The sequence below is a fragment of the Erythranthe guttata genome, chromosome 4 (genome assembly GCF_056151865.1).
Source record: "Erythranthe guttata isolate IM_541 chromosome 4, IM_541, whole genome shotgun sequence".
Classification (NCBI taxonomy): Eukaryota; Viridiplantae; Streptophyta; class Magnoliopsida; order Lamiales; family Phrymaceae; genus Erythranthe; species Erythranthe guttata.
The window spans coordinates 13,836,245-13,859,054 of NC_142536.1; the positions used below are offsets into that span (position 1 = coordinate 13,836,245).

Here is a 22,810-nt window from a genome sequence, read left to right on the forward strand (position 1 = left end):
AATATTACCTTAATTAAGTGGATTTGTCATGAATTTATTCACGGCAAACCATGTATAAATATCATCACAATTCAGTCTATATAGAAAAATATTTAAAATAGTATAAATGCGATAGCCAAATTTAAATAATATATTTATGTATAATACCTTCTCAATGAGATGTTACACCTAGTTTATTTACATCGGTTGGATTTCAACTATAGATCTACTAATAATTGCATACACCCATGTGTATATGTGCTTAGTGAGTGATTATTTAATTAGATATACGATTGAAATTCCCTTAGTGTAAATAATCAGGTATAACATCTAACTCTCCAATTTCCCTAGTTGAGTAATCAAATCAAAAGATTACATAAAAATGGGAATACGTATTTAAAATAACTTGGAGTTCGGCTTATACTATGCTACACCGGGTAGATCTTTACCATTCATAAGCACACAAACACACAAACACACATACATTCATATTGGTGTGTGTAGATTAACGGTAAAAATTCACCCGGTGTAACTTTCATCGGATGTAACATAGAAGTAACGGCGTTGGAGTTCTAAAATACTAAATCAATTAGTGATCTCGTGTCAAGGAAAGCGACCCCAAATTTGAAATTTCCCATACTTGCATGCACATTAAATAAAATGTTATTTGGTTGACTACTTTGCCACTAGTGGTGGTAAACGAGCCGAGCCGGCTCGTGAGCTCGACGAACCGGCTCGTAAAAAGCTCGAACTCGGACTCGAGGTTTTCGAGCTCGAGCTCGCGAGCTCGAGCTTTCTGACGAGCCGAGCTCGAGCCCGATTTTAGTTGTTCATCAGCTCGCGAGCCGGCTCGCGAGCCGGATTTATTAATATTTTTTTATTTTTTTTATTTTTTTTTATTTTTTATATGTTATTTTTATTTAAAAATGTATAATAATATAAAATATTATAGAAATAAATAAAAATATTAAAAAAATATATAATCACAATTTTGTGTTTATTTTGTAATTTTTTAAAATATTTTTTAATAATAAAATAATATTTAAAAAAAGAAAAAAAAAAAAAAAGGGATTGGGCTCGAGCTCGACAAAATTAACACGAGCTCGAGCTCGAGCCAGAAAAAGAAGAACTCGACGAGCTCGAGCTCGAGCTCGAGCTCGACCAAATAAACTCGAGCTCGAGCTCGAGCCAGCCAAAAGATCGGCTTGGAGAAAATTCCTCACAATCCAAAGGAATGATTTTCATACTATGTGGAATGGCAGGTATTGGTAAGACCACTCTTGCCAAGAAACTCTTTCACGAACCATCAATTGCGAGTCATTTTAGCAGACGTGTGTTTGTCAAAATTGGCCCAAAGTATCGATTAGTCGACATCTTGGTTGATATTCTAAAACAATTGAATCCCGGCATTGAAGAAACAAATATTTTCAATGGAGATGAATTAGTATTATTAGCAGAGTTGAAAAACATGGTGTACCAAAGTTTAAAGAAATTGAGATACTTGATCGTGTTGGATGATGTATGGAACATAGAGCTCTGTTCTGAATTGACAGAGTTATTTCCATTCCAGAAGACAATAATGGAAGTCGAGTATTGCTGACGACCAGGCTCCAACAAATAGCTGAATGGAAGAAATATAACATACCATTTTTAAATAAGAAAGAAAGTTGGGATCTTCTTCGTCAAAAGGTCTTTGGTGAAGAATCGTGCTCGTATGGACTTGAGAGAGCTGGAAAGAAAATTGCCGAGAACTGTGAAGGTCTTCCCCTTACAATCATCACAGTTGCCGACATTTTATCCAAAGCAGAGAAGACAACAGAATACTGGAATAAGGTAGCCGATGATAAACAAGATTCAGTTTACAAGGATGCATATGCTCAAATATCAACAATACTATACCCCAGCTACGACTACTTAGATCAACATTTAAAAGCATGCTTCCTCTACCTTGGAGCTTTCCCACAAAATCATATGATATTATTGTATGACATGATCAACCTGTGGAGTGTTGAAGGGTTTCGTGACTCGGAAACAGCTACCTACCCAGGCATGGTCACGACTTTCACGGATGGGGCTAGCTATTATTTGTTTGAGCTTTACTCCCAAAATGTTGTCATGTATGATGAAAACATATGTGGTTATCGTCTCCACTCATCATTTTGGTACTTGTGTAATAAAGAAGCTGTCGAGACCAAGTTTTTCTATGCCTTAAATGGTATTGTCGATGGTTTATCAGAGGATATCCAAAACCAACGTCGATTGGCCATTCGCAATAGTATTTTATTTGCCATCAAAGATGTGCGTGACTCAATTGCACAAGTTTCAACGGTACGCTCTCTCATATGTACTGGTCCATATCATCCATATCCAGTACCAATGAATTTGGAACATTTAAGGTTGCTTAAGGTATTGGAAGCTCGAATGGTATTCATCGAATTCCCAATGGAAGTAGGCAAGTAGCGAAACTATTTCAACTAAGATACCTTTACATTGTTTATGATCGAAGCATCCCTCCTTCCATATCTAAACTCTCGAACCTTGAGTACTTGATTGTTCATCGACATCTTAGTATCAAAAAATATGATGAGACTTTATCGTATCTGCCTATTGAGATATGGAAAATGAAAGAACTGAAGTCCCTCCAAATGTTGGGAAGAGACCTGCCATGTCCTTGTGAAGGGTCTCTCTTACCAAACCTCGTACAACTTTTTGGTGTGAGCCATCAAAGTTGTACGAAAGATGTTTTCGAAAAAATCCCTAACCTAGAGCTTTTGATGATCCGAGTTGAATTGGCTCCCGATGCTTGTGAACCCTTGGGCATCTTTGATCATATTTCCCATCTCCCTCAATTGAAAATACTTAATTGTGCCATTGCCAATCCTGCATTTTTGACAGAGGTTGTAATCCCACTTGCTCCTCTTTCAGACTTGCCGTCAAGTCTTACAAAGTTAACTTTGAGCGGCTTAGGATATAAGTGGGAAGAAATGAGCAAGATCTCGGCATTGCCAAATCTTAAATATTTGAAGTTGGAATGCTTTGCCTTTAAATGCCCAACATGGGAAGTTCATGACAACGAATTCCCAAGGCTTATGTCTCTTAGTATTGAAGACAATGATGTGGAGCATTGGACGTTTCAAAGTTATTCGTGCATGCCTATGCTTATGTTGGTTGACATCGAACATTGCTACAAGTTAAAAGCGATCCCCGTGACGACATTCAACACATTACTAAATGAGATTGAAATAGTTGACTGCGATCCTATGGTTGTGAGATGTGCAAAAAACCTGAAAAGGGATTGGGACGACAAACATGGTGAAGAAAGTTCACTAGTCCTGATTGTTCGTTCTTCATGGGATGATGAGAGCATCCACGCATGACAACCCAAAAAAACTACTCCATAAATGTTTCAGGTAATCTCTCTCTCTCTCTCTCTCTCTCTCTCTCTCTCTCTCTCTCTCTCTCTCTCTCTCTCTCTCTCTCTCTCTCTCTCTCTCTCTCTCTCTCTCTCTCTCTCTCTCAACATCTTCATTGTTGACATTGTAGCTGTTTGACTTGCAGTTGTTTGAGGTGAAAATTGTGAATTTTGATAAATAGACCATCCGATTAAGGCCCCATGATTTTTGTTGATAATCAATATGTGCTTAATGTTTGATGTTTAGAAATAAAATTCATAGCGCTTGTGTGTATATGTTTGAATATCATAAAGATCTAGTAGATTGCACAATCGGATTATGAATGTTGAGTGACGCTTTGCTTATCTTTACTTAAAGACACTTCCCTTCATGAATCAATAACGATACGATTATGAATAGTTTTCAAAGAATGAAAACTCGAAAGAGCCAATTGTAATTTGTAAGGAATTAACATAATTATAGTTTGAAGTGCTACTTTAAGGACTTAAATTAAGGTCTATTTATATTCTTGTTTTGTACTAGTTTAGGCAAATAATCCTAACAAAAATCGGGAGCTCTGCTATGAACCACTAAAAATTTTAAGCTCATCCAGATTCTATAACAAATTTCTGGCTTCGTGACTCTATAGAAGTGATATATTTTTGTTGTAATATATGTTTATTTGATAATTATTAGACATCTATCATAGAAGCTCTGATTTAAATAATATCTAACTAGAATAAAAAATATAAATAAATTAAAATAAGTGACCTTTTGTTTTTGTTTTTTTAGTTGCCTTTTGAATTTTATTTTCTAAGTATGGATGCAGAGCAAAAGAAGGCTTGCCTCTGAACTTGAGCAAATGAAGAATTGAAGAATTCTCCAAGAAATACAGGAATGTGATCTTCAGGCAGCTCAAGCTTTGATGCAATATGCTGAAAAAATAATTGTTTTTATTTTATTTTATTTATTTTAAGTTTGTGATAATATATATATGTGTGATGATTGCTATTCATCATTCAATTTATCAATTGGATGTTGCAATAATGTGTGCAAAACTTTGAGATATTGTTTTTTGATATTTGGGACAATGATTGTAATTACTATTTCAAGATATTTTTACTTTCAATGTTGTGTGATTATTTAATTCGGAGTTTCATGTGTTTTTTTAAGTTTCACTTGTAAAATTTTACATATGGTTTTGAAGTGGAGAAACCGATATTATGTTCCGGAAAAAAACAGTTTGTAATGTTTGTAGTTTGTATAGGGATGGCAACGGCTCGGTTCTGGGGCGGGTTTACCTAAACCCGAGACCCGACTCACGAAAAATATATAAAACTCAGACCCGCCCTAATTCGTTTTAGCTTAGATCCGGGCCCACCCCAACCCATTCCCGAATTAAACGGTTCTGACCCGCCTGACTCGTTAACATAAAAAAAAATTAATATTTTTTAACTTTCATAATATTTTGCTTGTATAAAGTGAATAATAAAATTATATAATTAATTATATTTAACTTCAACGATAAATAAAGTTCAAAATGCAAGACGGCTAGCGGTGGTCGACAAGTTTGATAGATATTACTTACGAGAAACTAGATTCAAAAAATGAAACCGTAAAAAGTTGGGAAATGAGAATAGACAAGACGAAAATTAGAAGTTTCATAAATGAAATCCTAAATTAATTTGTATATATAGATTAACTATTAAATAGAATATATTTATACGGGTCGGTTCTAGGTCGGTTCCAATAAGACCCGTAACCAGACCCAGAACCATCCGGTTCTAAAAACTTAAACTCATTACCCGACCCAGAACCATTTAACTTACCCAGACCCGCCCCAAACGGGTCGGTTCCGCGTCTAAGACCCGGCAAACCCTTACCCATTAGCATCCCTAAGTTTGTACAACATTAATATGTAGAGAAAATTACCAAAAAACCCCATGAGTTAAGGTTTAATCTTATATTTAAAAGTAAGAAACGTTAGGGCAACTTAATAAACCCTAATGGTATATTTGTAATTGTTTTTAATTAATTATTATTATTTTTTTCATCTTCTATTTACAGGTCTTTTTTTTACTTTCATAACAAATCAGATTTACAAATCGATTAGCAAAATCTTAATCCACTCTAGATAGTTATTTTATTTTATTTTTTTTGTTTTGCAATTTCTTTGTGACAATCCTTTTTTTTACACACAGCGAATGGAATTTGTTTATTATTGCATAATTTTTTTCAATCTAATCAATTATCATATATTTAAATTTTCTTCATTTTTGCAATACTATCCCGTGCATCCCACGGGGAAAATTGCTAGTTATTAAAAAAAACAAAAAAAAAATATAGAAAAAACACGCAAGTATCTATAATTATCAAAAACACCTCTGACTAGGGATGACAACGGGTCGGTTCTGGGTCGGGTTTGCCTAAACCCGAGACCCGATCCGTGAAAAATATATAAAATCCAGACCCGCCCCAACCCGGTTCAGCTTATACCCAGACCCACCCCAACCCGGTTCAGCTTATACACAGAACCCGCTTAAACGGTTCTGACCCGCCAGACCCGCTAGACCCATTAACGTAAAAAAAAATTTATTATTTTTGAACTTTCATAATATTTTGCTTCTATATTTTAATAAAATAAACTAAAAAATAAAATACAATATTTTAAAATACTTCTACAAGTGATATAAAGTGAAAAATAAAATTATATAATTAATTATATTTAACTTTCAAGATAAGTAAAGTTCAAAAGGCAAGACAGCTAGCGGTGGTCGACAAGTGATAGATTTTACTTACGAGAAATGAGATTAAAAAAAATGAAATGGTGAAAATGGGTAATTCAGAATAGACACGATGAAAATTGAAAGTTTGATATGAAATCATAAATTAATTTTTATATATAGATTAATTATAAAAAATAGGGTAAATTACAAACACCCCCCTGAGGTATGGTCAAATTACAAAAACCCCCCTCTTGTTTGGATAATTACATCTACCCCCTCAACTATGATTTTTTCTTAGACCTCCTCCACCTTTATGGTGCCAAATTCAACATAGTCATCTAGATTCCGTGAAATGTGCTCTAGTTTGTACTCGTTTTGTGTAAAAAATACAGTTTTCGATGCACCACAAACTGATATATACAAGCTTTAAATCACATATTATGATCATCTTGCTTCATAATGTAGAGTTTGAATGGGATAAAACGGGTACAAAAGTGACAATATTCCATATAATCTCGAAGATTCCACTAAATTTGAGGAGTTGAGGGGGTGGTTGTAATTATCCAAACAAGAGGGGTGTTTTTGTAATTCGACCATACCTCAGGGGGGTATTTGTAATTTACCCTAAAAAATAACATATTTATACGGGTCGGTTCTGAGTCGGGTCCAATAAGACCCGTAACCTGACCCAGAACCATCCGGTTCTAGAAACTTAAACCCATTACCCGACCCAGAACCATTTAACTTACCCATACCCGCCCCAAACGGGTCGGTTCCGGGTCTAAGACCCGACAAACCCTTAACCCATTGCCATCCCTACCTCTGACTAATGGTTGAGAAAATTTAAAAACAAAATGCGTAAGGGCTATAATGCCCTTAAGTTCAAATTAGAAAAAAAAAAAAAAAAAAGAACAGAACGTAAATTGTAATCAACCCAAAGGTATGTCATAATAAATTTAAGGTCTATGTGGTGTTGATAATTATAAATACCCCTAAAATTAATGGAACGTTAGAAACCCTAACATCGGAAAATTAATGGAATCGGGAGGTGGTTGTTCTTACGAATACTATGATGACTTTAAAGTTATCATATTCATATATGCCTCCGGCGTAAATATAACAAACATTTTGACTATATTTAAATAATTAAAAATTCTAACTTTTTCTTGCTGATTTGTTTTGTTCATTCATTACAAGGGATTATTTTGTAGACCCCCCTCATTTCCAAATTATATAGAACTAACTACCAAGTGGATTACACTCTAGGTGAAACCCCCTTAATTTCGAAAATATTTTGACATACCCCCCTGGGCCCATCTGAAGTACCTATAATACCCTTTTAAAATCAGTTTTAACCCTAGCCACTCACGGTCTCTCTCTTCTTCTCCCAGATTCAAAATCCCGCCTCTACAAACCTTTCACCGGCGAAATTGCTTCCCGGAGCCATAACTCTCTCTCCGGTAGTCGGAATTCGATGGTTTAACTACCGTTGGATTCCTCTCGTCGAGCTCTTTCTTTTGGTGGTGATTTCATTCAGTTTGGAGAGCAGATCTGTTTCTGCATTTTTTTTCATTCGACGACGGTGGTCTTGCCGGAGGTGTTCTTTGTGTTCCACCAGTCGGAATTTGACGGGCTACCCACCGTTGGATTCCTCTCGTCGAGATCTCTATTTTGATGGTAATTTCGTTAATTTTTATCTTTTCAGATTTATTTCTATATTTTTTTGCATTTCCCAACAATAACCTCTCTCTCTATCTCTCGATCTCTTAATGTTTGGTGATTTTTGAGTGTTTTGATGTTTTTATTCAAATTTGTTGATTTGCACTAAAGTAATTTCTTTTTGTTTTGATTTTGCAATTGCAGCTTAATGAAGGCCATTGATCATTTCCTTGAAGGTGTCAATTTTTTGTTTTTTTAAGTTATATCAGATCTGTTCAACAGACTGTATACATTACTATACATTACTATAGTAACATGTAGTTACATGTAGTTACATATGCGTATATTTATGTATTTTCGATTTGTATTTTATTGGTTCTGATGTGATTTATAATAAAAATATTTAAATTTGTAAATTTTTGTTGGGGTTTTATGAATTTATTTTGTATAAGTCAGTATTCGTGTGTGTATACGTACAATTGATCGACTAAAAATAATGGGAAAAAACGAACATAACTATGAATAACTATAGGTACTATAGTTACATGTAGTTATTTTCAGTACTGTAAACATATTGTTTTGAAAATTAAAATTAAAAAAAAAAAATTATTTATAACAAAAATTTAAAATTTAAAAATATATATATATATATATATATATATATATATATATATATATATATATATATATATATATATATATATATATATATTTAACAAACAGATTTATTAAAAAAAAAAATAATAATAATAATAATAATAATAATAATAATAATAAATAAATCAGCGAAAATGATAAATGCAGGACCATAAATGCTGAATGCAGTTTGGCCGAAAATTGCACATAAGGGTAGTATAGTACTTTCGCTTCCCCAGGGGGTATGTCAAAGGATGATTTGGGCTTGGATTTATCCCTAGTTTATTTGGTGGCTAGGGGGGTATGTAAAATAACCCCTCATTACAATTACCCGACACCAACGACTATAAAAATGGTCAAAAATATTCAAAATATTACATTAACCCATTGAGGTATGATATAATAACGTTAAAGTCCTTGTGGTGTTCGTAATTACAACCACACAATGACTTTAGGGTGCATTTGGATGAAGGGATTCAAATCCATGATAACAAATTTCTTGGACTTGTTTGAATTGAGGGATTTGGAGATGAATTTTAAATCGTCACCCCTCCTTTTTAGCTGATTTTGGAGCAATAGTGGTGGATTTCAAATGACTCTAAAATTGGAGTATTTCGAATCCCTTCCCCAAATCAAATCCCCCTCCAAATCCCTCAATCCAAATGGACCCTCAGAATTTTTAACGTTCTGTCAGTTTTAGGGGGTGGTTTGTGGTATTAGTAATTGCAAGCACCCCTAACTTTAGGTTTCTCATGTTCCGTTAGTTTGAGGGGTGGTTGTAGTTATCGATACCACAGAGACCTTGAAATTATTATAACAAACCTCTGGGGGTTGGTTGTAATTTACCCAATAAAGAATAAAAAAATTACGAAAACCCCCAGAGGTATAGTCAAATCATCAAAAAGCCTCGTCAAATATCAAAATTTACTAAAACCCGATACGGTCTGTTCCCATCTAAAAATGTGCCCCGTTCAATGCGAGCTTAATTAAACACGAACAACAAAATCATCGATAACTAGGTATTTACAAAATCAGCAGTCCCATCTGGACCACAACGTAAACAACATTGTACACATGAAACCGATAATAAAACATGAAAATGCAGTTAATTTCTAGGACAGCCTGAGTGCCATTTCTTGAAGAAGTGCCTTTTTCTGCGAAGCATTGATAACATGATTCGTTTCGGCGTTTTCAAGAACATCTGCAATTGCTGCAGCAGCATGACTAAGAGATTCCTCTGCCGCTCTTTTTAACATAAATGCCTGATCCATATATAAATCATATGTTACTATTATATGAAAGCAATGAAAACGAGAAATTAAATGATACGGATGAAGAACTGGAATAGAATTAGAGGCATATCCAAACATTTAAGATTTTTATCCACGAATAGCAATCCGAGTACATAAATAAATGGTAAGGGGCAATTCGGACATTTACTTTACCTGACCATGATGGGTAATGGTTAATGTACAAGGTTGTTGAAACCAAGGTTCACCATCTACTTGAACTGGAAAACCAGCAAAAAGCTGAATCTTAATCGACTGTCCCTGTGCAAGCCTGCGGGCCCGCGATAGTCCTACCTGTCACACACATTTAAAACCCGCTTTTTGATTAAATCGTACCTATTTTCATTCAAACTTCTTTAGGAGACAAAAAGTATTCGATGTTTCATCCATATTTGAAATCGCTATCAAATAATTAGCTTACCTGCAGCTTTCCGAGATGCCACATACCGGAAATGCTAACAACTTCGAGAACTTTGTCATGCATTGACTGAGGATCAAAATTATCGTAGCTATCGTCTTCATTATGCCACAAGTCCACACCACCCATATAACTTCCAATATTTGCTACAAGGACACCCTCTGCATCCTAATTTAATACAGAGAAAAAAAAATTCAAAAATTCAATTTTATTATTTGGTAGCAACATAGGATAAAATTTTGCAATTGAAAAATATAAAAAGTTGCAGCACACACCTCGGGAACCTCAATCTCGACGCCATCAACCTCGACACGAACTTGCCAAGGTAAGTCCGCAAATGTTCGATCCATTATACTCTTGGCCCCTTCTCTAGCATAAAGAACTTTATTTATGAACTGCAACAATACTACTCGTTATTTCATCCATAGATAGTATAAAATTAAATAAACAATACAAAATAGAAAGAAAAAAAAAAAAGACATCATATTCAACAAAAGCGGCATATTAACTTGAGTTTGAAACCTTGAAATTGAGGACAACGAGGTTAGGTTATGTTGTTTACTCACCAACATGCAATTGAAGTATAAAAAGTGCATCTACCTCTCTCTAAAATTTAATATTTCACAAGGGAGGCAAGTAAAATTAACCCCAATCGTGGTGCAAACTGACTTCATAAAATTAATCACATCTATACGATGCTTAACTGCCAATGTGGGGCCCATTGTTAGATTAATCACACGTAGGAAAAACACTTAACTGAGTGGCAACAATGATTATGACCTACTGTTTTTTTCTCCGTTTTTCTACTTTGGTATATATCGATTAGAAATCTGATTTTTGTCAAACTTATATATGTATCTTCTGCTCTCAAAATGTAAGAAGGATGGAGGTAAGTTCTGCTGCCGTATGTAGCTTACACTCTTTTGAGAGGAAAAAAAAACATAAATATTTTTATTTGACGAGCACAGATAAATGTATGTTTTCCAGAAGTATATTTACCTGGTTGTAGAACTTGTCCGGGTTTTCTTCTCTCAAATTATGGATTTCGAGAGCAATCTTTGCATCGCATCCAACACCTACAGCAACAAATATAATTTATAATCTAATAATTGCCTCAAAATGCACACGGCCTCAACTGAAGCCATTGCAAATCCACTACCAAGGCCTCATCGTTAGCATATACACAACCAGATATATTTAGTCAATAAAAGAAAACATTTTCCATTTGTAACAGTAATTTTTCGACAATCTAACTACATCCTCTAAATGGAATTCATAGGCCTCGTAAAACAAATACTGCCGATTCATTGGTTGAAACACGTAGACGAAAGATTACAAAATTGGTTCTTGAGAATGGTTTAACAATTTGAGCAAGTAAACTTTAATTTTGAACTACTATATGAAAACCCACAAGTCTGTTCGAAAATGAAAATTCCGTGAATATCTAGAAAAAACAAAATCCACGAACGAAGTACAACTACCACAAAACAATAAGAATCTAAAACCGCGTACCAAGATAGTTATTCATAAACTTTGGGGGCTGAAGAGGCTTTCCAAGCTGGTTTAAAATCGATAATTTCCACCGATCGAGAATAGTAACAGCAGCATGTTCTATGTCATGCAAAAGTGTGCAAAGGCCCCCTTGCCTCTCGACCGCCCCCAGGCCCGCCCCCCAAGAAAGAACTCTAGCTAAATCGTTTCCCGTTCCAGCTGGAAGAATGGCAACTGGCGGTGGAGATATAAAATTCTGCTTGTCAATTGCATCCAGAACCCAGCCAACTGTACCATCTCCACCGCAGACAAGAACACGAAAATGGGGCACCCTTTTGAACAAATAGAGCCCACTTTCTGGCCCCTGTGTCGAGCTTAGTTCACATACCTATAATATAAACGAAAATTAGTCGGCAAAGATACGAGTGTGCATTGCATCCTGCTGAACTAAGTGAAATTTCAATTTTCTTGAATTTTTTTTTTTCGATGAGTGACTCAACGTTATGTCAAAATATCATGAAAAGAGCACAGACACTAGAATCGATTTAGTAATTTAATAAATTTCATATGCAGACACATGTTTTACGGAAAATAATTGATAGAAGAAACACTGCAATTTTTCACTCCTAGAATTTCGTTTTCGTTTTTTTTTCCTAAATAGTACCAAATTTATCCAAATCAATTCAGGTCAGAAAATACACAAAAGATAACTTCAGTTCACATGCACACTTACAATTGTTCGCACGTATCTCATTTATTAAGCTCGAAATATCCTAATTAAAAATTTCATTACCGAGCAAGCTGTAACAAAATACAGATACAGGCCTTATTACAACAAATCTGACCTGTACAGGATTTAGAAGAATGTTCAGTCTTTGCCTGAGCGAGTCGCCTCTTTGAGCTCCACTCTTTTTATTAATAAACACCAACAACGGCCTCGCCTCTGGCGGCAAATCAACCAACTCGTACGTCTGTCTAACGCTCATCACCCGTAACTCATCCTTTTGATTCATCGACGAGCTTCTCTTAAAACTCCCCGTTTTTTCCATCTTTTTTGTTTCCCCGTTTTGCCCTCGATTCAAATCCTCCGTTAATTCAGTGCCGTTGGATTTCGAAATGGTATCTTGCACTTCAACATATTCTTCTACTTTATTAGAACTATCATTACCTATCTCATATCCATTTTTGTACTTCATACTCTGACTTCTAATCGTTTTACGCACAGACGAAGCGATCTCATTGGCTCCATGTGTGATCGTGCTCAAAAACCCACCACCCGAAGAAGCCTTGCTCAGTTTCTTAACATACAACGGTGACAAAACAACCCTTCTATATGGGCCCAAATCGCAAACATCGCCCGTTTCATTAAACATGCTGACGTGGCAGCCTACATGCACTAAACGCTGACACCACAAGCAACACCAAATAGGTGAACCCCCAAGAAAGGGACCACTGCATGGCTCCTCGCAGTAACTGCATAAGGAAGATTCGTCGGATTGGTCTGTGACAGCGGTCCACTGTACAGCCCACTGATGCAAGAGATTGTCGTAACCGAACATTGACACACATTTGCAATCTTTTTGAGCAGTGGCGGAGCATTTCAAGTGGGATGCGGCCCCACAAACTGTACAGCTGTGTATGAAACTGTCGGAATTCAAGTGAGTCTGCGAGGGAGAAACGGACTGTAAGCAGACACAGCAGTTCAAACTTTTTCGTCGATTTACGGATTCCAAAATCCAAGTGTGGGGCGAAAGTGGGACTTTGTTTCTTGATTTGGGGTTTTTTTTGGAACGAGCGATGGCTTTGGTCCAGCTCATGTTTATGTTTCTTCTCCATTGGAAAGCGGTGTATAATATAGTCGATATACCTATCATACCAGCTATGAAGCAGGATAAGATAAAGAGACGGGATTCTGCCATTTCCGAAGCTGGATTTTTACTTATCCAGTTCGGAAGAAAAGCTTCGTATTCCTCGTCCATTTTTTTATGTCAGTACTCAATATCAATATTTGCTCATAGAAACCACCATACGAATTCCCTATAAAAAAATCTTTTGAGGTTCTTGAAGAGTCCCTTTAACTGTGAGGACACAAAAATACGAACATTTTAAAAGGTGCATAAATTAAAATAACATTCGACTAATAACCAAAAAGGTGCAGATAATGCACCTAGACAACTAAATAAAGTTCTAAAGTTCCTCACCCAACAAAGAAAATCAACGGAACAACTAAGATCTTGCTATGATGCATGTTCGTGTTTATTTATGCACGAATAAAATGACGAGACAGACCGTTTTTGGTTTAGGTTATCCTAAATGTTTGACACAAGTAACTGAAGTTACATACAAAAATGTAGCTCATACAATCTTCGGGAACCAATGTAACACCACGAATTATGAAAGGTTCTTAGCATAATAAGAAAACATATTAACTCTCCAACTAGCTTTCACAATTCATGCTCCAATATCCACTTACTATAAAACTCGTCTCGTCTGGTTGAGTTGTCGAGCTTGTAATAGCGCTTTTTAGTGCCGAAATGTGCAGGCTAAATTTAAACTGAAACAAATCGAGTAATATTAATGAATCACATTAATCTCCTGATTTAGAAAAGTACCAAGCCTTTTTCAAAAAAATCATGCCACGTAGTATACAATAAACACGAACGAGGATTCCCTGCCTTTAAAACCCACATTTCCGGATTTTGGAGATTCGTTGAAAGAATTTATTATTGTCGAAGATGAAATACGAATGATTTGGAAAATTCATAACGTACCATCATGATTTCCAAAAACCTCAAACGACTCGAATGCCGATTGATTTGGTGATTATTTAGATTCCATAATTCAACAAAACAGCAACAAAATTTGAGAACTCAAAACATAATGCAGGGGCGTAAAAGCTCGAAACTATATAGTAAATCACAAACAACAATTTCTGGAAATGCAAACCATAAAGCAAAGAGAGAAACGCATTTTGTTGTAATAATTATGACAAGCATGCCCAACAAACAATGTTCCAAAACTCAAAAACATAACCCGCTACGGGGTTTCTGTCAAATCTAAACGGATCCTATTTTTTATACAGGCTACACAAACTGAACATTTATCTAAAGCGGGTTTTACAAACTCGACTTCGTTCGTACACAACCCTAAGAAATTGCCATCATTCGAAGAATCAAACAAAATATTAAGATTTCTCTTGAAATACCACAAAAGGGAAAAATTGAATTTAACCGAGAAAACTTACGAAGGGATCAGGCCGCTGATGAAGAAAACAAAAGCGTACGAACAGATACGCGAGAGAGAGAGAGAGAGAGAGAGAGAGAGAGAGAGAGAGAGAGAGAGAGAGAGAGAGAGAGAAGTGTGTTCTACATACAATCTTCAGTGATCAGAGGAATCAACAGGAAAGCATGTAAAGAGAGGGCTATAACATTGTACGAAAATGGGTAAACTAATTCTTTTCTTTTCTTTTTTCTTTTGGAACTTTACGCCATTTTTATTGGAAGCAAAATTTGCACTTTAAACCCTTAAATTGCAAAATATAGGAGAATGGACCCTTCAAATATAACTTGCTTGGCAAAAATAGCAAGTTATAATAAATAGAGGGTGCATTCTGATATTTCTATAATTTAAGAGTGCAAAGTGTCAATAGCATGTATTTTGAAGGCGCAAAGTGTCAATCACCCGCAGGAGATTAATAGAAATCAGTAGGAACGGCAATTGAGCCGGGTTTATCCTAAGCCCGATGGCTCGATCCGATTATATTTTAGTCGAGTCTATTTTTTAGTGAGTCGGGCCGAGTTTGAGTTATTTTACTAAATTCAATTTATTTATGAGCCTATTATGGCTCGAGTAATAAGGCCCGGCCGATAAGGTTAATAATAAAATATATAATATAGGGTAAATTACAACAACCCCTGAGGTATGGTCAAATTATAAAAAAAAAAACCCTCTTGTTTGGATAATTACAACCACCCCTCAGCTCCTCAAATTTAGTGGAATGTTCGAGATTATATGGAATATTATCACTTTTGTCTTTTGTACCCGTTTTATCCCATTCGAACTCTACATTTTGAAGCAAGATGATCATAATAATTAATATGTGTTTTTTAGCTTGTATATATCAGATTGTGGTGCATCAGAAACTGTATTTTTATACAAAACGAGTACAAACAATACACATTCCACGAAATCTAGATGGTTGTGTTGAATTTGACACCATAAGGGTGGAGGTGTAAGAAAAAAACATAGTTGAGCGGTGGATGTAACTATCCAAAAAAAAGGGGTTTTTTTGTAAATTGACCATACCTCAGGGGGTGTTTGTAATTTACCCTATAATATATTTACTATTTTAATGATATGACAACATAAGTTACGGTCGTATAAGATTATTTTATTTTTCAAACTAAAAGTAATTAAGTGGTGGCGGTGGCAATAAGTAAAATATGAATCAAATGCGAAATATCCACCGAAATCCAACTGTTGAAATTTATCACCGAGATTTGAGAATATAAAACGTTTCCAATAATAAGAGTTACTAATTTTTTTTTACTTCTTTCATTTTTTTTTTTTTTTGAGTTTTTCCAATAACTTGCAAAGGTCTTTTAGGCATTTTTTAGATTGGCTTCAATGAGGTAAATCTTGTTTTGTCACTTGTTTTTATAATTTTTTTTACTCATTCCCGATATAAACCCGCAACCCGAGAGAATACATATGCCGAGCTTGAGCCTATACTACTGTGGCCCGATGGTATACGAGCTCGAGCCTATACTAATGAGGTTTGAAAGTCTATGAGCTTAAGTCAACCCAAACTCGGTTCACATGGCCCGATTGTCAGCCCTAGGAATTAGTTAGTTTTTTTCTTTTTTCATTGGAGCATCTAAAACAAATACCAATTTTTTTCGAAGAATATTATCTCAATAAAAAAAAATAGATAATAAATAGGTGGTAATAACATCAATATCTTTAATGAAAATTAATACCCGACAAACATAAAAAATATCTTTTTTCTTTCTTTAATATCACATATACAAAACCATCACACCCCTCTCCTTCTTCTTCACAAACACCCTCCTTCTTCGTCATCATCTTCTTCTTTTTTACATACCCTTCAAAAAACTTAAACAAATTCAAAGAAATCAAAACCTCATAAAATTACCAAAATTGAGTCACAAGACAACAAAATGGTAGTTCACATGAAATGAAAACTCCATTAATGTATGTATCAAAGTCTTTTTTATCTTGGAAGTGAATTTTCATGTTTATTTTTCCTTAAAAACCGTCCCCTATTTTCAACATATGTAGGTCGATTTTTTGTCAATTGTCGACATCAAACCCGAATAATTCAGGTGCTCAAGCTATAAATTAAGATACTAAAATTTGTGTGAGCTGTACTATTCTGAGAGGTTGGAAGAGTAAGTAAGCATTGAGTGGCAAGGGGCTGTGGCCCCCTAAAAGATCAAGGAAAAAATGAAAAAATGAAAAAAAAAAAAAAATTAATTTAGATATTTTTTGAAAATATTTTCTGTATATCGAATTTGTCCCCCCTCTCAATTTTTTTGTAACATGGATTTGACCCATTCATTTTTCTACTTTTCTCCACAATCTAAAGTTCTTACATCCACCCACCACAAAAGAGTGTTAATATAAAAAAATCTGCAAATTACGAGGGTAAATATAATTATAGAGTTTTTTCATAAATAGTAGACCTTGTGTACATCTTTTGAATTTCTAATTCCAATATAAAATATTATGTTGAATACTTAAATAAATTCGATAAATATTTACTTATTTTTGCATTTTTTTTATACATAAATATCTCTAAATTTTTTAACCAAAAAAAAAGTGAAAAAATTTGGCCCGACTAAGAGGGTGTTTGGCTAAGCTTATAAGATGTTAAAATGAGCTTATAAGATGTTTTAGAGCTTATAAGCTCTTCCAAAGTGTTTGGTAAATTTTTAGAAAAAGATCTTAATTTTTTTTAAAATAAGCTGTTGGAGAGCAAATAAGATCTTTTTAAATAAGTACCTCTACCCCACCTTTTTATTTAAGATCTTTTAAAGAGTAAAAATAGAAAATAAGCCCATTATCCAAACACTCTAAAAAATAATCCTAAAAATAAGATGTAATAACTTATCAGCTGTTAAAACATCTTATCAGACGTAAGAGCTTATCAGCTGTTTAAAATAAGTTTAGCCAAACACCCTCTAAATATTGTCAAGAAGGGTCCTCCCCTGCAAATATCCCACAATAACAACTAATAACTAGCTAGAGACGGTCATGGGCCGGTTTTGAGCCCAGAACAGGCCCGTTGACGACCCAGCCCTACCCGTTGACCGGGAACGGCCCGGAACCGGTGAACCGGCGCGTCGTCCCCGGGACAGGCCCGATTCTATGAAATGGTGAACCGTGAACCGTGGCCGGCCCGGCGGTTCACCCGGATTTAAAAAAAAAATCAAAAAAATTCAAAAAAAAAAAAGCAAATAACGGCGCCCGAACCGGCCCGGGTGAACCGGCAGTTATTTGCTTTTTTTGAATTCCCCCCCCCCCCCCCCATTTTTCCTATAAATACACTCACACCCCAATTTTTCCTATAATTTACTTATTCATCAAATATTTCAAAAACAAAAAATAAAATAGGCCGGAACCAACCGCCGAACCGTGCATATTACGTACCGGTTCCGGTTCCGGAAAAAGTGAACCGTGAACCGGTATGAACCGGCCCGGAACCGGCCCGTGGCCATGTCTACAACTAGCCAAAAGAAATAATATGCAAACACATAAACAAACGTAAGATATCATAAGCATCACCAAAAGGCCAAAAGCAAAACCTAACAGAAACTGAGCTACATACAGTCATATAATTACATACAAAACAACTAAGATATATACTTATGTGGCAAATCCTAACAGAAAGTGAGCTACATACAGTAATGATTACATACAAAACAACTAATATATATACTTATGTCGTCTCCAGGGCTGACTTCACCTGTCACAAAAATTACGAGTTCCATATTAACCGAACTTAAGTCGGAGTTTGCATTTGCGTTTGCATATATTCCTCCATTTATCTTTAAGGTCTGTTGCGGGCTGATAAAAATTACACAAAAATTACGAGCTCCATATTAACCGAACTTCAGTCGGAGTTTGCATTTGCTTTGCATATATTCCTCCATTTATCTTTAAGGTCTGTCGTCGTACGGCTTGGATCGAAAACACCAGCACCAGCTTCCAATATTTTCTTATACGGAAGACTTTTATCCTCCTCAGGGTCGTAGAGTTCCCGCATCCACTTCTGAAATAAAATTATAAAAATATATATATAAAAAAATATCAAAAAATTGGTTAATGAGGAAAGGCTGCGAAACACTAATCAAAGAAATGAAAACCTCCGATGGAAGTATACTGCAAGTAGAGTCGCACGCTAAATCTCAAAAGAACATAGGTCGAATAATTCTACCTTTAATGCGTTCTCCTCTTCTTTTGTCCACGGGAGTCTCTTCCGCCTCACTCGAGGAATTGCTGGATATGAGCTGCAGATTAAGATAAAGGTCATCCTTTCGATTTCACTTGTGTTCTCTTAAAAAAAATAAACAAGATAATATTATTTCTTTTGTTTTGATTCACTGAAAATTACTTAACAGAACTTACAATTACAATCCACACAAGACTTTGTGGATCTAATACCTATAAAGTGGTCAAACATTATTTCAGCTTTTGATGACAAAAGCATTTCCCGATGCAGAAGTAAAATCTAGCAATGAGTATCACTTCCTCGACACAACTATTTGTAATATATATATATATATATATATATATATATATATATATATATATATATATATATATATATATATATATATATATATATATATATATATATATATATATATATATATATATATATACACAAACATTACATCTAATCATATACAGGAAGAGAAGAACTTACGATTTCCTGTTCGGCTTTCGAACTCTTATGAAGTACTTAGAAGTGCCGGAGTTTTCGTCTGATTCTTCAGATATTTCGTCCATGTCAGCAGATAGAGAGATTTGTGAGCGTCTGCTTCGACCTGGTAGATCTTTCTCCTGTGCACGCAAGACCCCCCCATTTTCGGATCTGGTACCACCACCATGCCTTTCACTCCTGCCAGCTGTCTCTGAAATATGGCAGGATGTGTTTTCGCTCCGAGACTTGCGAACTGCCAGTGCAACTATCTGGTTATGCCCATCAGCTCTTGGAGATTTGGAGTTTTGCCTCGTCACTACATTCAACTCGACAGCTATTTTGTTGGTCGAATCTACATTTTTTCCTCCAAAAGGGGGACTGTGACTAGAAGGTAATTCTGAAGGCAATCCATCTTCCTGTTCCAAATGATTTTCCTTTCCCTTATTTGATTCTTGTCGGGTAATTGAGCAGATAAAATTTCCCAAGTCCTTTCTTGCCGAGGAGGCCTTTTTCTTAACTTCCACATATACCGAGATTGCGCGAGAAGATGTACAAAATGGGCAGTAAAATATCCCCTTCGGATCATAGATTTGATCTGAACCCAAACAGCTCTTGTGAATCATTACAGAGCAGGAACTACAAGCCAGTAATTTTCCATCCTTTTTACATTTCTCACAGTAATTTAGCTCTGTCGAGTCAGGTGTAGCCAAAGAATCTTGACTGTGCGTACACTGAGAAGTCAAAAAGGTCTTTTTCTGTGTATTAATATCAGTCATCTCGTCATCAAAGCCATCACTGTCACTAGGAACATCATTGCATTGTGCAGCTTCACCAACAGTTAAGACATTTTCGCGAGAATTTTGCTCGAGTTTATCCATGTCCTTGTCAGATGTTATGGACCGATGTAAATCTTTCTCACCACCTCCTGCATCCTCAGCCGCACGATCTTGCCTCTTTTCCCCATCAAGCTCGTCGTTTGAAGCTACAGTGCCAGAATCCCGAGCCTGCTTTTCACGAGGCAAAACTTCATCATTGACCATATGCCCCTTCGATGAAGAAGCAGACTTAATAGTATAATCTCCAGAAGGTCCCTTTTGCCCCGTAACCTCTCCATGAGTTTTTTCCCCTAAGCTACACCTCTCTTCTATGTTGCTTCTTTTAGTTGTTGCCGAGATTTCTTGGCTGTTAGCGCTCTGAGGAAAGCAAGAAGGGTTATCTTCTTCGACTTCACGAACATTCATGACATTTTCTGGAAGAATATTTCCGTCCAAGCCTTCATTAGTTTGTTTGACGGATTTAAAAACTTCCTCGTCGCACTCTTTCGGTTCCTCAATGCTACGGTCTTGCTCCTGCTCCTCGTCAGATTTGTTATTGAGTTCAGTATCACAGTGAAGCACCTGCTTTTCACGAGGCAAAACTTCATCGGTACCAACAAGCCCCTTCGAAGGAGCAGACTCGTTACTATCAACTGGTCCGGTTAACCCCATTTCCAAACTGCACCCTTTTCCTTCACTTTGCTGTACGGATACTGTAACGTCTGCTAATTGTACACATAATTCATTACAAATGACGTCACAGTTTTGCTTCTTGAAAGATTTTACACGGGTTTTGCTAGTGACTTTTCTCTTCCTGCTAACTGGTACCATGTTTTCATCGGGCAATAAGTGACCATCATCATTATCATCCACGGGATGCCGAACTGTCAAACCACTTCGCTCGCGCAAAGATGAAAAACGACCAATATTTTCTGAGAGAATTGTGTCTTTCAACTGTTCAAAGCAGAAGGCAAGGGATAATTAGAACAAGCTAAAGCGTTAGTAAGATATATTTAGTAAGAGGTGAAAAAAGCTCCATTCACCCGTTCGAGAGCAGTTTTAGGCAAATTCGATCTTTTATGATCTACAAACGGCTGAAGATCCCACTTCGACATCTCCAATCCAGTAGGTTTCAGATGTGGTGAAGATCTCTGCCAATATTTTCACACGAGTTATCGGTATTAGCACTTCCACTTTAGTATATTGACTTGCTTAATGACATGAATTCCATGTGAATTACCTCACTCAGTATTCGTCGAAGGACATCTTCGCAACAGTCGGATGGATCTAATCCAATCTTTTGACTCGAGGGAGAAGATACGGGATTCGCAAGATCGGAGAAACTCTCCAAAACTCTCAAGGACAGCATTTCTCTTGCATTTCTACCAAAATTGTCGTTTATGTTTGGCGCCATTTTAAACAAACCTAAAACCGTAAATACAGAACTATCAATTCTCTAAACAAACAAAAACCAAAGCCATTGAGAAATATTTTAACTACAAATATAAGGCACTGCCATGTATACCTAGCAATAGAGATAAATCTATTTGCTTCGAGCGTGCTAGCGTCTCGATGATCCAGTTCCATGGAGATGGTGACGTACGGGAATCCATTGAAGACGATATCTCGCTGCTCATAAGTGGCTTCGTAAAACGCTGCAGGAAGACGAAAGTTGTAAGATGACTCGAAAAATATGCAAGAGAAATATAATATTTTGTTCAGGCAGTCAACAATATTAGCATGTAGCATCAAAACATCATCAAATATCACAGAATATAATTAAGATAGACAACACAAATTGAAACAAGTAAAATAGTCACTTCATTGCATAACTGATAATAAGGGGAAAATTAAAAAGGCAAAAATAATCATATCCAGAAATGCAAGTGAGTACAAATTCAAAAAAGCACTCCCAGTAAGACAATGCAGTAATTTAAAATTGTTCTAATTTCTATCAAGATCATGGTTGACCGGAACGCCGCTATAGCGGCCGGAACGGAGGCCGCCGCGACAAAGTTCCGGCATATAGCGGCTGGGGTGTTCTAAAATGTAAAAAAAAAAACGATTTATCAGACGGAACGGCAATATAGGCGGCTGACGCGCACCGTGGCGGCGATTTACCAGACGGAGCGGGCTAGAATGAGGTCGAACGGCTTCTGGCGGTGTTCATGGTGTAACTGTGTTGTTCTTCGTGGCGGCGGAAATGGATTAGGGCTTGTGACGCCGGCAATTTTATATTAGTTCTGATTTGTACTCCAGTTTTCAAAATTTGAATTTTCTGCAATTTTTTCACCTTTAGCAAATTTAAAAGTTTTATGGGATTAGATTGTTGTAGTATTGATGAAATTATTGTTTATCGTAATATTATTTCGTATCGTATTAATAAAAGTAAGGGTATTCTTGATAAACTATTGATATTTAATGACATCATTAAATTGATTTACAGTAAATTTATTA

At 35.9% G+C, this 22,810-nt stretch overlaps 2 protein-coding genes and 2 long non-coding RNA genes across 7 annotated transcripts; 2 read left to right on the forward strand and 2 right to left on the reverse strand.

The window, feature by feature from the left end:
- Window positions 1-1,178: 1,178 nt before the first annotated feature.
- LOC105973431 (uncharacterized) lies at window positions 1,179-4,526 on the forward strand. 2 transcript variants are annotated; one of them, XR_016030867.1, is made up of 2 exons: window positions 1,179-3,389; window positions 4,190-4,526. It is a non-coding gene; the product is annotated as an uncharacterized LOC105973431 (long non-coding RNA). The 2 variants fall into 2 exon arrangements; XR_016030866.1 differs by having other exon boundaries at window positions 4,201-4,526.
- A 4,750-nt stretch (window positions 4,527-9,276) lies between these two features.
- LOC105973499 (diacylglycerol kinase 1) lies at window positions 9,277-15,153 on the reverse strand. Of its 2 annotated transcripts, none has more exons than XM_088816931.1 (8): window positions 14,835-15,153; window positions 12,436-13,668; window positions 11,612-11,978; window positions 11,099-11,175; window positions 10,375-10,494; window positions 10,103-10,267; window positions 9,838-9,975; window positions 9,277-9,654 (listed from the first exon to the last, which is right to left on the reverse strand). In XM_088816931.1, exons 2-8 carry the CDS (start codon window positions 13,567-13,569, stop codon window positions 9,505-9,507), a joined length of 2,151 nt encoding a protein of 716 aa, XP_088673057.1. In that variant the 5' UTR covers window positions 13,570-13,668; window positions 14,835-15,153; the 3' UTR covers window positions 9,277-9,504. The 2 variants fall into 2 exon arrangements, with proteins under 2 accessions (XP_088673057.1, XP_088673058.1); XM_088816932.1 differs by lacking the exon at window positions 14,835-15,153 and adding an exon at window positions 14,064-14,144.
- LOC148771192 (uncharacterized) lies at window positions 12,064-14,922 on the forward strand. Its single transcript, XR_016030868.1, has 2 exons — window positions 12,064-13,742; window positions 13,801-14,922. It is a non-coding gene; the product is annotated as an uncharacterized LOC148771192 (long non-coding RNA).
- A 3,214-nt stretch (window positions 15,154-18,367) lies between the features above and the next one.
- Window positions 18,368-22,687, reverse strand: LOC105973509 (uncharacterized). 2 transcript variants are annotated; one of them, XM_088816933.1, is made up of 7 exons: window positions 22,475-22,687; window positions 21,879-22,008; window positions 21,594-21,778; window positions 21,397-21,504; window positions 19,542-21,307; window positions 19,050-19,122; window positions 18,368-18,884 (listed from the first exon to the last, which is right to left on the reverse strand). In XM_088816933.1, exons 2-7 carry the CDS (start codon window positions 21,988-21,990, stop codon window positions 18,726-18,728), a joined length of 2,403 nt encoding a protein of 800 aa, XP_088673059.1. In that variant the 5' UTR covers window positions 21,991-22,008; window positions 22,475-22,687; the 3' UTR covers window positions 18,368-18,725. The 2 variants fall into 2 exon arrangements, with proteins under 2 accessions (XP_088673059.1, XP_088673060.1); XM_088816934.1 differs by lacking the exons at window positions 18,368-18,884; window positions 19,050-19,122 and adding an exon at window positions 19,194-19,373 and having other exon boundaries at window positions 19,501-21,307; window positions 22,475-22,669.
- Window positions 22,688-22,810: the final 123 nt, after the last annotated feature.